At 43.8% G+C, this 12,981-nt stretch overlaps 1 protein-coding gene across 2 annotated transcripts in view; it reads right to left on the bottom strand.

Moving 5' to 3' along the window:
• Nucleotides 1–12,981, bottom strand: part of LOC115549109 (solute carrier family 12 member 2) — a 130,749-nt gene that overhangs the window by 5,344 nt on the left and 112,424 nt on the right. The window contains exons 18-25 of one of the 2 annotated variants that reach the window (XR_003977697.1): nt 8,879–8,985; nt 4,810–4,889; nt 4,582–4,719; nt 4,297–4,410; nt 3,948–4,059; nt 3,762–3,849; nt 3,382–3,517; nt 2,783–2,850 (exon numbers count right to left, since the gene is read on the bottom strand). Coding sequence is in view for 1 of the 2 variants with exons in the window: in XM_030364122.1 (XP_030219982.1) it covers nt 2,783–2,850; nt 3,382–3,517; nt 3,751–3,849; nt 3,948–4,059; nt 4,297–4,410; nt 4,582–4,719; nt 4,810–4,889; nt 8,879–8,985 (854 nt within the window). In the remaining variant the exon portion in view is untranslated. Of the gene's footprint in view, nt 1–2,782; nt 2,851–3,381; nt 3,518–3,750; nt 3,850–3,947; nt 4,060–4,296; nt 4,411–4,581; nt 4,720–4,809; nt 4,890–8,878; nt 8,986–12,981 lie in introns of both variants that reach the window. The other variant, XM_030364122.1, reaches the window with a different exon arrangement.

Below are 12,981 nucleotides of genomic sequence, written 5' to 3' on the forward strand. Positions count from 1 at the left end.
GATCGAAACGCCATAGTGGTTTGGATATCAAGTGATGATAAGCGGGAGTATTTATAGGCTATATCTAGAACGTTCGTATTTAAGCGGGAATCATTATAATTTGCTCTACATGCCACCAATCTAACCAACCAATCGCGTGTAGCATGCTTTAAACAAAACCAAAAAAGTTTTTGAAATCGTCACATAAACAAACTAATCGACAAGACGAGGCTCACACCTCAGGCTCCGTGAATAGTGGGGAATAGAGGGATAAAAGACAAGAGATTTATCCCTTGTCATTTATCCCTCTATTCCCCACTATTCACGGAGCCTGAGGTGAATAATTTTTAATTAAATAGTCTAGATAGATAGATAGTCAAGTCTTTATTAATACCAAACGACACAAATCGTCGGGAATCCATTTCGGTGGTTCGTCCCACACAGGACAGTAGCCTACAAGACCACACAGAACAAGTCTGACTGGACATACACACAATACATCACATTAAAACTAGACACGCGTTGATAGATAGATAGACAGAAAGGCCTAGATAGATAGATATGTTCCATTATTTGCCTTGCGGAGCCAACCAGTCCTGTGCACGTATGCAAATTAGCCATGTGCGCTAATGTCTATTTGTTTTGAATGCGACGAATGAGTGCAGATCATGATTTGCAGATCCAGATCAGTGAAACATATTTTAACTACTACAGCACGCAGGGTTTTTTGTTCTCGGTTGTAATTAGCCTACATTTTAGGATTTTTTTTATATTGGGGGGAATCACTGTCCTACTTGTTGTCGAAGCACTTTATCGAACAAGCAAAACCGTCTCGGCAATATGGCCAAGGTGTATGGGAGAGTTCACTATTTGATATGGCTGTCTGTAGGGCCTACTAAACGCATACGGCTCCTTTAAATGCGTCTGCATAATTGAATTGTACGCCATGAGCGACTTGAGCGACCAAAGCGAACAGAAAAATTCGCAGCGAAACTTTGTGAGCGACCAAAGCGTCTTTGACGCTATGGTCGCTCCTGGTGTGGACGTACAGTAACACACACACACACGCACGGTCGTAGCTCATTGGCGGGCCAAATTCTCTGGGCTGGCAAGGCAAAGAAAAGGGAGGTGGCACCTCCCCTTACGACGACATACGGGGAAAATTCCAAAACGGCGTGTCTGAGCTTCGTTTTTTCAAAGGCGGAGCAGAATGCCTAGTGCTTGTTTTACAACCAATGGAATTTCTAAATACCTGGGGAGCATAGGTAGGCTAGGGGAACTCATATTAATGTTAGAAAATCTCAGAAATTGTCATGCCATGGGATCTTTAAACAAGCCAAATTTATTTTTACTTTGAAAATGTAAACACAAAAATAATCTTTCAGAGGGCCTAGAGTCGACCTGAATTGCCTCATTCAAACAAACGCAATTTTATTCATGTTCCATAATAAAGTGATCTTAGGTAGTAAAATAATGGGACATAGTGATCCCCAGTCAGGTTCCAGCCATTATTACTGCTAGACAGATGATGGAGCATTGAGTTTGCCTTTTGTTTCTATCTTAATGGCCCTATTTTAACGGCCTGAAACGCAAGTGGGAAGCTCAAAACTTAAGTAGCTTTGTGGGCGGTGCTCTGCCGCTGTTGCTATTATACCAGCGGATAAATTACCCTTTGCGCCCGACGCAAATCTAAAAAAGGTTACCCTGAAGTAGCCTAATTACCCATAGGTGTGGTTTGGGCGTAACGTGCAATAAACCAATGAGAGTGCCATCTCCCTCCATTTTATGAGCCATGAGCGCATTTGAACCTGACGAGTTGATATTTTGACGGTGCGTTTACAGTCTCCGATGAGACAGATGCATGACCACATGAATTTCAAACTTCAAATGGCTGTTTATGCCCAAATAATATGGCCTAATTCACACATGGAATCGCGTTTTTCTTGTACCACTTCCGAAATACTGAGTCGTCATGTACTTTGCGGCAAAGAAAACTTAACACACATATGATATGCGGTCCATGTGTCCCCCTGTCAATGTACATTGCCATGGACTATATTATGCATCACGTGTTTAGTTTGCCTCTGTTTAAACCGATGGATACACACACACGCACCTGCATTCATTCATTATTTTTAACACTCGAGACAAAACAATGTTTTGTCACAATGAAATACTCATCATTCCTAAAAGTTATGGGCTTGTACACGATGTCTGTGTCAAGAAAATCTGTGTTTGCTGTATGGTGTTTGCAGATGCATTGATTCTTATATACTTATATACTTAATACTTCTTATTACCGCTGTATCAGCTGTTCTTTCCCAAATAATTTAACCAACGTTATTATTTACCCTAAAACAAGATATTGTTTTGGATGGCTGGGATATAGCCTACTTTGCGCGAGTTCATCATTGTTATTATTATTATTTTAACGCATGGCATAGCCTACTACAGTGTTCATTCATGCAGCCCCTATGGAAAAAATTGTGGAGTTCCGACCTGCCATAGTACGTCAAAATAGCAACACCAACTGCGCTATCTGCTAGTGCACTTAGACCAGGTATTTGTCGGTCAGTTACGCAACTGCTTCATCGATCTTTATGATAGCACCATGTATCATTTGCGCCGGAACACGCCTCTGCTTTTCGCCGACACACCTCTCAGGGCGCAAGTTTAGAGGCGTAGGTTTGCTGCGGGGGAAAATTGGCTTTGTGCTGGGTGCAAACTAGCAAAGATACATGCGTCGGTGTAGAAAGTCAATTGCGCTGGATGCAAGATAGGGCCCTAAATGTTCTTGTCTTACATGACAATTAGTTTGGCTGAGCTTGAATGTTCCTTGAGCAGCTCGTTCAGTCGGATCTGCCGGTTGGTCTGAAAAGGAAAACAACCTCCAGTTAGAAACCAGAACGATATATGGATGGATGTGGTCAGACCATAGAGCTATGGGGTGGTACAGTATATGGGTGGTACACAGAATGTGGTCTGACCTTGGCCTTGTCGAGCTAGTGAGCGGTAAAGTATGTAGTCTGAACTTGGCCTTACAGAGCTAGAGAGTGGTGCAGTATGTCGGTGGTACAGTATGTGGTCTGACCTTGGCCTTACAGAGCTAGAAAATGGTACAGTATGTGGCTGGTACAGTATTTGGGTGGTACAGTATGCGGTCTGCCCTTGGCCTTACAGAGCTAGAGAGTGGTACAGTATGTCAGTGGTACAGTATGTGGGTGGTACAGTATGTGGTCTGACCTTAACCTTACAGAGCTTGAGAGTGGTACAGTATAAGGGTGGTAAATTAAGTGGTCTGACCTTGGCCCTGTACAGCTAGAGATTGGTAGAGCATGTGGTCTGATCACGGCCGTACGGAGCTAGAGGGTGGTACAGTATATGGGCGGTATGTGGTCTGACCTTGGCCCTGTACAGCTCCAGCTCATTGTCGCTGATCCTCCAGGGCTCCAGAGCCTTAAGGTGCTCGGCTTCAGCCTGCTCCATGTCGTCCTCCTTCAGCCTGTAGGGCTCAATCAGCTCCTTGAAGCTCAGTTTACTGGAACACAGCATCAGGTAACAGGTAACAAAGCAGATCAGTTATAATATAATCACTATAAGCATCAACACATTAATATTCTCTCTTCACGGTAAAATAGTCTTTGGTGCAGAAGAACTGGACTTCCCTTGACTAGATTAGAATATAATGGATTCAATTATACTGGATTAGACTGGACACAACTGGATTAGACTGGAGTCGACTAGACTGGACACAACTTGATTAGGCTGGACTGGACTCCTACTTGTGTTTTTTTGGGTTTGGTGTTGATGTCTCCCAGAACATTGATGTCAGAGAAGTCGATTCTGAAGCGGCTTAGAAGGGTGGCCATTCTGATAGAACATAGAACCACAAGAAACATTCTCAATTCTCAAATTCTGGACGAGCGTTTTTCTTGATGCAGAACAAGAGGAACCTTGGCTGGACTCACGCTCGCCGGTCATGGTCGATGCGGTTGATCTTTCCACCAATAAAAACACGGATCCTGCAGTCGCCCCACTTCTTCTTATTGGTCAACAGGTATGGAATCAACAGTGTTAGACCTGCAGGGTTCCAGACCAAACAGCACAACACAGGTCAGAGAGGGTGGTGGTTTATTCAGCTTTATCACCTTTTGTTGGCCTTTATACAAATGATGCTTTCAGGTTACCAGGCTAATAATAATAAGTAGCATAAAGGACCTTAAATAAATGGGATTGTAAAGAGGGCTTGTAAAGGGTTTGCAAAAGGGACGATGAAGGGTCTTGTTTCGGGTTAGCTTGAGAACATTGGGCAGTCACCTCCGTCGTCAAACAGCCACCAGACGTCAATGGTTCCTTTGCCTTGCTTCTTCCTGAACTGCTGGCTGGTGTCCAGTAGTCGTTGGTCTCTGAGGCTAAGAGGTGACTTGATGTCTGGGGAACACATGGTGGCTTTAGACCTTCTACCTCCAAACACCAGGAGAGCACATGGTGACTTCAGAGACCTTCTTCCTCCAAACACCACTAAGAATTTTGAATGGCTTGAACCATTTTGGTGAGGTGATGGGTTACTTAATGATCTCTCTCTCAGTCAGTCTCTCTTACCTCTGCTGATCATAGGGCTGTTCTGGAGGCTGGTGGTCTTGGAGGGGCAGGAGTCTGAGTCTGAGTCTTTAGCCACGCTTACAGTCACCGGCATCTCCTTGGCAACGGTCCCAGCTGGCTTTTCCAAGGATGAATCATCTGGGATGAGGACCAATCAATACACAGAAATGAATCAATTGACATGTGGATCAATTGATCAATGGTCTCCCCCTCTATGTCTTTGTCTACCTTGGCCCGGGATGTGAGAGATGTCCAGTCCGTCCTGAAGCCGGAGGATGACCACTCCAAACTGGAGGTCAAAAGCATCGCTGAAATAGAACAGGATGCATTAATGGATCAGAGTATTTTAGCCTCTCGGACAGCTGATGCTAACATCTCCCAAACATGGATGCATTGAAGAATGCACACCAACTTATCATTATCCCCCTCATCTGTGTAACCCAGTTGGAAATTGGGCCCTGATATATTATTTTATTTCCCATATCCCCTTATTTCTCATAAAGTTTCCCCTCTGTTCTTTGTCTGTTATATTCCCTTAAGCCTTATATTGTTTACCTGTTGGGTTATTAAGCTGTCAATCAGTGATTTTGCTCATACTGGAGTCTTATTGGCTGTATCTAAGAATACAGACCTCCCAATGGTTAGAGGGAAGTATGCCCCGCCCCTTCACGTGCTGTCGTCCATCCATGCGCAGCTAAATGTGCTAGAACGCTAACACAAGCAGACGAGTGAAAACGAGCTGAGAAAATGAGTCAACTATAGAGAGTCAGTTATTCAACTATATAAAAACTGAGTGGAGTTGAAGGGAAACGAACCCGAAGTGAGAGAGAGGGAATTGATGACGAGCGCCGGGAGTTTTATTGTTTTGAGTCTTGATGAGTTCATGAAGCTAAAAGCTAATGCTCATTGCTAACAGTGCTAGCCATGCTGTGTCTTACCACGCGGCTCATTAAGAATGCTTGTATTTTACCGCTGATGCTGTGTGTGAACCTGACTGTGTTAACTGTTCTGAGCTACAGTAAAAGCAGCACATTATTTCACTGATAAGCTGATAGAAAATAGGAAGCTAAGCAATTTTACTTTGCTGCTCAATTTGTTTGTACTTTATTTTTGTGGTGTTTAATGTTTACAACTCGAGCATGTATGTTCTGTTATGCACTACTTGTGCTAATGGTATATGTAGCATATGTTTAAAAAGACTGTTCTAGATGCACTTATTATAGCCTTGAATTTAATATGTTGAGGTGAAGCCTGTAAGATGTTTTCATGTAACATGTTAACTAAGGCCCCGTCCACACGAAGCCGAAACGGGCGAAACTGTTTACGGTTTCGATCTATCCGGTTTCGGAGTATCTCTGTAAAGACGAAGTCAAGCGAAACTGAGTAGATCTGTAGAAACGCTGTAGTAGGCCTACACATTCCAGGCCCATAAGAGGCGCTGCTTCTGCTACAGAAATCCAGAAGAAAAATAAATAAAAAGGGGAGGCGAGCATGCGCAAAAAGGGTGAGACTCCGCGGGCTCAACAGTCATTGGCTAGACGGGATGGGCAACTTTCATGATAAAGAGGGCCACATTTTTTATCATAACCATCGGAGGGCCACATGACTGCACACTTCAACTTAACGTGAGCTGAGAGAAGCTACATAATTTTGAATTTGGTAGATGATTTCCTGTATTCTGGTGCATTTTGGCGATGGCCACTCCCTAAAAAATCGTCCAGAATCATAACCTATGTACGGTATGTTAATTGAACCAACATACATTCATTTCATGTTTTCCATGCTTAAACAGCCACATGAATGGTCAGTATTTTTATCAGTGCAAAGGTCTCACATACATCATCATTCAATGAAGTCAAAAAACTGAAAAACAGTGGCCCAACATTAAGTGCAACAACTCAATGAACTCAAACCCAACAAGCAGTTGTAGTAGTTGTAGTGGCGACTTAAGTGGATATCTTTAATGACTGATATCGCTTCTAAGCAAACTAGACGCATGGGTTTGCCTTTGAATTCTATGAATTCTTCTCATCTTTCTTGAACGAGTTTTCTGTAACTCGATCAATTATTATTATTATTATTATATATATATTTTTTTATTTTTTATTTTTTTAATTATGTGCGGGCTGAGTGGGCATGCGGGCTGCATGCCCGCGGGCCGCCAGTTGCCCATCCCTGGGCTAGAGGGTCGAGGGGTGGGGCGATGACGTCATGGTTTACGATTTCAGTCGGTTTCAGGCGTCCACACAAATCCAAAACGAAACCGGGTAGGTAGATTTGAAACCACCTCCGAGGGTGCTTTCAGAAGTTTACGGTTTCGGTCAGCGGATTCCCGGCTTCATGTGGACGGAAGGCCGAACTGTACAAGACCTTTGCGGTTTCGCCATGAAATCGGCTTTGTGTGGACGGGGCCTAAGGCATATTTAATCATATTTCATGGTTAAAAAAGTTGAAATGATTTGTAATTCATGATATAGTTAAAAAGATAATTCTGCATTGCTGCAATCCTATTGTGTTTCAACAGTATGTTTTTGATATCCATTAGGCCATAAAGAGTGTTATTCTAAGACCCATGTATAATAGCCTGTTTTTATATAGGCTAGGTTTTTTGGAGTCCTTGGAAACACTTTGAGATCTGGATTGAATTCCCCTTGACGAAGGGGTGGCGAGCTAGGGAGGAAGATGCATCCTTATCCAAAGGAGTGGACCGAGATCACCTGTGCCTAGGAGGAGCATATCCTTCATTTACCTGCATCAATTGAGTATCTCAGGTGAAAGCGCTCTGAAGCGCCAAACATGACCCTTGACTTTTGACTTCTGACTTGACATTTCCCCTTTTGACTAACGCATGCTGAACTGGCCGAACCGAAGAATAGAAGGAACACTTGCAAGGAATTTATTTTGTTTAACTATTTTATTTTTTCTAAAGGACATTTGGCAGCTATTCTATGGTGGTTAAAGATAATTGTTCCTGACCTAATGTTATGGTCTAAATTGTGAAAAATTTGTGAAAGTTATTGATTGCACTGAAATCCATTTTGTTATAATTTTCCTACCAAGAATACAGTCAATTTAATAGTTACCTGTGGCTCCAGTTAATCATTGTGTTGTAATTTAATTCTTCCCTCCTTACGAACCTAGACACTAGTCCATATCTAGATATTCTAATGCCCTACTAGGGCTACATCTGCAATTTTCTATTTTACACTTTGATTAAAAGGTGTGTGAAACATTCTTGCCTTATTGGCTATATGAGGTATCTGAAAGAGGGTTCAGCTTCTCCGACACTTAGTTGATTTACATGCCGGGGAGGGTTAAGCTTCTTGGAAAATAATTATGAACATTTATACATTTTATATACAACATCGCTAATTATAACGCTATTACCGTTGAAAGTCCTAAAAAGAATAAATCACAAATGGGTCGTAACCATGGGAATAAAATGGCGACTTCTTCCTACAACTCTTATCCCAAAACGCATTTTAAAATGCCTTCTCTGGTGTGTGCTCTCTCAAGGTGGTGCAGTATGACAAACAAAACAAAGGGATGTATCATCTCCTTCCCACTTCCCCAATTGTAGCCTCAATGTGTTAAAGGGGACCTATTATGCTTTTCGACTTTTATGACCTATAAAAGTTGTTATAATTGATAGTCATGTTTAACCATATACAAAAAACGATGTTGATTTTCGGGAAACTCTTCCCCTCATCCGGGCGATTTCAGCCTTCTCTATCAACGCTCGGTTTCGTCCTTCTCCGCCCCCTCGCCCCCTCCTGCCAACACAACTCCGTTGTGATTGGTTACCTTCCTTGAAGCGCGCGCGCGGCAGATTCGACCAGGCATATGGGGGCGCGGCAGGAGGGCCTCTACGTAGATGATTTCCCGGAAATGTGAACAAGTGGATCGCAAACGTTGTCCCGAGTGATTAGCGCTCTGCACAGCCACCCCAGACAGTCAGCAGGGAATACGTCGAAATTAATGTACGTCATTATTTGACACTTAAGTATGGTTAAACATGACTATCAATCATTATAACAACGTTTATCGGTCATAAAAGTCGAAAAACCATAATAGGTCCCCTTTAAATATGCAAAGATTTGTCCCTAGAACAGAAGCAGACCATAAATCCGCTAACGGCTCCCCAGCTTGGTGCTCGGTAGACAGCCCAGAGCTTCAATAGCAACCACATTATTGTAGACCTGGAACAACAACATTGCCAACCCATACAGCACACCTCCCATACGGTGGTCACTAAGGATCAACTTTGACTGGCTACATCTAAGATAAGGGGTTTTACTGTATTGTGTTGATGTAGATGTCCACGTCCCTCATGTGTCCATCGCTCCAGTTGGTCTTGAAGCCCAGGACCAGTGTGTTGGGTCGTAGTCGGCCTAGACCTGTAGCCTGGAGAGACACAATCAGTTACCAATAACCCACCATCCCTCAGCCTCCCAACACTCAACCAGCTTACTGGGGTTGTACTGGGGTATAAGTGGTCAACTCCCAGGAGATACCTGGCGAAGACTGGGATTGTACTGGGCAGCTCCCAGTGTCCACCTGTAAAGGTAGGTAGTTGTACTCGTCAGCTCTCAGTGAGCACCAGTTCATGTATTTATTTGTACTGGGCCATTCCCAGTGTCCACCAGTAAAATTTGTGGTTGTATCGCACAACTCCCAGCGTCATCCAGCAGAGGCATTTGGTTGTACTGGACAGTGGCCGGTATAAACAGAAGAAGAATGTATGTACTGGGAGGCTCCCATTGTCCACCAGTAAAGGTGTATGGTTGTACTGGGCATTTCCCATCGTCCACCAGTAGAACCATGTCTTAAGATCACTAATGAGTCAGAGGAAAGTTAAGAGTGCCCAAGAGGACTACAGTTAGGAGTTGCCGGAAGGTGACTGCATTGTGTCGACAACGTAAGTGTGTTTCCAAGAGTGTTGACATAATTGCAATCAGGATCGATTAAGGACAAAGGACTGATTTTCAACTCTGAGAGGCTTAATAACTAAAGCTCAAGTTCTCAGGTCTGTTAACGTGTTCTCAGGTGTTTTAACCTTGGCTGATTTGGTGGCAAACCACATTTCTGCGCCCTGCACGTAGGACATTGCTGTTCAGAGACCGTACACCTCCCCTTTGCTAGTCAAAAACTATGCAACCGTCTCAACACCCACGCGACACACGAGAAAACAATAAACACAGCCCAGGAAATGTTCAGAAGTTTATTGGAATGATCTCCAAGGATCATTATCCAACACATTCTCACTCCGAACGCGTCGATTTTTGACGAACGGTCAGTGACTTTGGCTTCAGTTTCTGACGCAAAAGGGTACCCTTGGGGCGTGTTCACACAGGCAGTTTTTTAATATTAAAAAACACCTGACCCGGGCGGTTTTTTACCAACTAAAAAACTGACAGGGTGGTTTTGTCAAGCTCATTCTAGAGCAGAATGTTCTAGAGCCAACGTTGCCAATCGGTTACCGTATCAAAGTGGTTTGACTACGCTACAGTGTCAGTTACAATGTCGAGGATGAGAAAATTAGCCCTTGTTTTGGCGTTAGATGACAACGACGAGGATAACGATGAACCTTCCCGTTTGCGGGTGCATGACATAAACCGGGGACGGCAGCAGTACGGGGCGTTTCATAGTTGTATTCAGGAGCTACGGTTTGATAATGTCCCAAAATCCCACCGATCGTCCTCCAGATACTCTCCTTGTGATATATGTTGTGGTATAACTTGTTGGTCATGTCATATAACTTAACATGTTCACTAACAAGAACAACAAGTTGCTCCGTCGGGAAAGACCTCTTGGTTTGGGTCGCCATTCTTGAATTTCCAACGTTTTTCCTAGTGACGTAGGTTGTCGTTCATTGGTCAGCTGTCAAAAAACTGCCTGACGTCGGGTGCTTTTTCTTGGCGAGTTGAATTTATCCCAACTTGAAAACCACCCAGAGCAGTGAAAAAAAACCGCCGGCAGCGGTGTTTTTAAAAGCACCCAGGATGTTTTTACAAAAACACCCTGTGTCATAGGAATATAATGTAAAACATCCATCCGCACCTGAAAAAAAAACTGCCTGTGTGAACACCCCCTTGTGCTTCTTTTTTCGACGCATGGGGTTTTCAACTCGTTACAATGTAACCCCTTCACGGGGGACCCGACGGCTGCGCATAGAGACGCTATGAGCATTCATCCCATTGGCTAACGGTGGACCTTGCGCTTCTTTTTTCGACGCAGGGGGTTTTCCACTCATTGCAATGTGATCCCTCCACGGCAATATATGAAGCTATGAGCATTCATCCCATTGGCTAACGGAAGAGCCGATGGCTGCACATAGAGACGCTATGAGCATTCATCCCATTGGCTAACGGAGGACCATGTGCTTCTTTTTTCGACGCAGGGGGTTTTCCACTCATTGCAATGTAATCCCTCCACGGCAATATATGAAGCTATGATCATTCATCCCATTGGCTAACGGAAGACCCGGTGGCTGTGTCACGTTAAAATTGTACCGGGGGCGAAAATTGTACCGGCCTACGTCATCAGTTGTTTACATTTTGACAACCTGTCTGGCAACAGACGATCGCGTCTTCTGTTGCAAAAAACATTCGGCTCATGTTTCCAAAAGACGAAATGACATAATACAGATAACGGATCGTTAGATAACACTTGTTTTTACTTTATATTTGTATTGTATTTAATTGTTTAATCGAATAGCAACAGACGACGCGATCGTCTGTTGCCAGGAAACGGGCGATCGCGTCAAATGACGCGTTCAAGAACCTTCCTACGTCATTTGACGCGGAAAATAAATAAATAAATAAAAATAACCAAAGAACGAAGTGTAAACCAATGCATTCTGAATGGGAGTGTTTCTCCGATTTTTCCATGCTACACAACGAAATGTAAACCCATGCAAATAAAGACTTCATGGTCATAATAATTTAAATATCATTAATCTACTACTGAGTGTGTAGGGAGGTATTCTATTTTCTTCAACGGGGCTGAATCCAGTCACTTGACCGTCATGGTTGCTATGGCGGTTGCTATCGACCGCCCCTCTAATACTCGTGGCTCTAAAAACCACGCGGCAAAGGAGCTGCCGTCAATTGGGTCGTTTTTGTCGTAAACTAGGGTCCGATGGTTGAAAAATAGACAGATATTCCAAGGTATCCTTAAAAGGCAGCTTGGATGTGTTTATTTTCTGCAGTTTAGACTTCTATAACTAATTTTTGAAAGCAAAACACCAAGCTCATTGATTTAACGAGGGAGGGTTATTTGAAACAATTTATTAAATAAATATTTGTGAGAGGTCATTCCTTCTCCTGATTTTACTTCCTATTTATGTCTAGGGTAAACCCCTACTGTCCACAAGCATCCCCCCCCTCCCCATATGGATTTGGAGAATTGTTGCCACGTCCCAGTGGTGGAGGTATCATATATACTGTATATGAAAGAGGGCATTCAATTATAGCCTACTACAATGATCAATTAGGAGGCCGAAGCCTTAAAGGAAGTGATACAATAGGTGACTGAGTCAACAACATTTAAGTAAGCTGTATAGGGTCTCTTATATATCAAAGGGGGTCTCAAAGGACGCATACGCTTCAACCTGTGGCTCCAGCACTACAGGAAATGACTCAGCAAGTGCTCCATCTCGTTGCAACTCACCCAGCGGCTCGCTTGCAAGATTTTGGCCTGAAGTTCTTCCCAGACCTACACCCTAGCCATCCAACATGCATATCTGAGAATCAGGCCGATCTTTAATAATGACAAAAAGTTATGAGAGAAACACACATTAACTTTTTGTTATCTCATAAGCGGCGTGGTGCCGGCTCCTTTTGACCTATTGACCCCAGACTTCAAAAACGTGGCCACAGGCCAGCTGTGTCTACACACCTTTAGCCACAAATGTACTCCTCCATCCCACAAAAAATGGGGACTAGAAACTAACCTCTGTCTTATGTACATTTACTGTACTGTTGGAGGTCACGCCCCTTTGCCGACCTTTTCGAGATAGCTAGGGATGCTAAAATGTTTACACACATTTCCCGGGGCCCCGTGAACGACATATCCGAGATTTGGAGTTCTAGCCCTTAGAGAAAAAAAGTTTTCCCAAATGGAGTGTCATTTGGACAAAGCCCCTCAGAAGTGTAGCCTGCAAGACCTAATGGTTCAGAATGTGGTGGAAAAACAGTTTTTGAGATAGGAAGGTCCTACCGCCCTGAAATTGTAATACCTTATTCTAGGGCCTAACTGGGACCTCCGCACCGAAACTTGGCCCGGTCGGACCCCGAGGGCAGGAAGGGGGGGGGGCCTGCCCTCGGGGTCTGACCGGGCCAAGTTTCGGGCAGGAAGGGCCCCCCCTTCCTGCCCTCGGGGTCCGACCGGGTGTGTGTA

Source organism: Gadus morhua, chromosome 8 (genome assembly GCF_902167405.1).
Source record: "Gadus morhua chromosome 8, gadMor3.0, whole genome shotgun sequence".
Taxonomy (NCBI): domain Eukaryota; kingdom Metazoa; phylum Chordata; class Actinopteri; order Gadiformes; family Gadidae; genus Gadus; species Gadus morhua.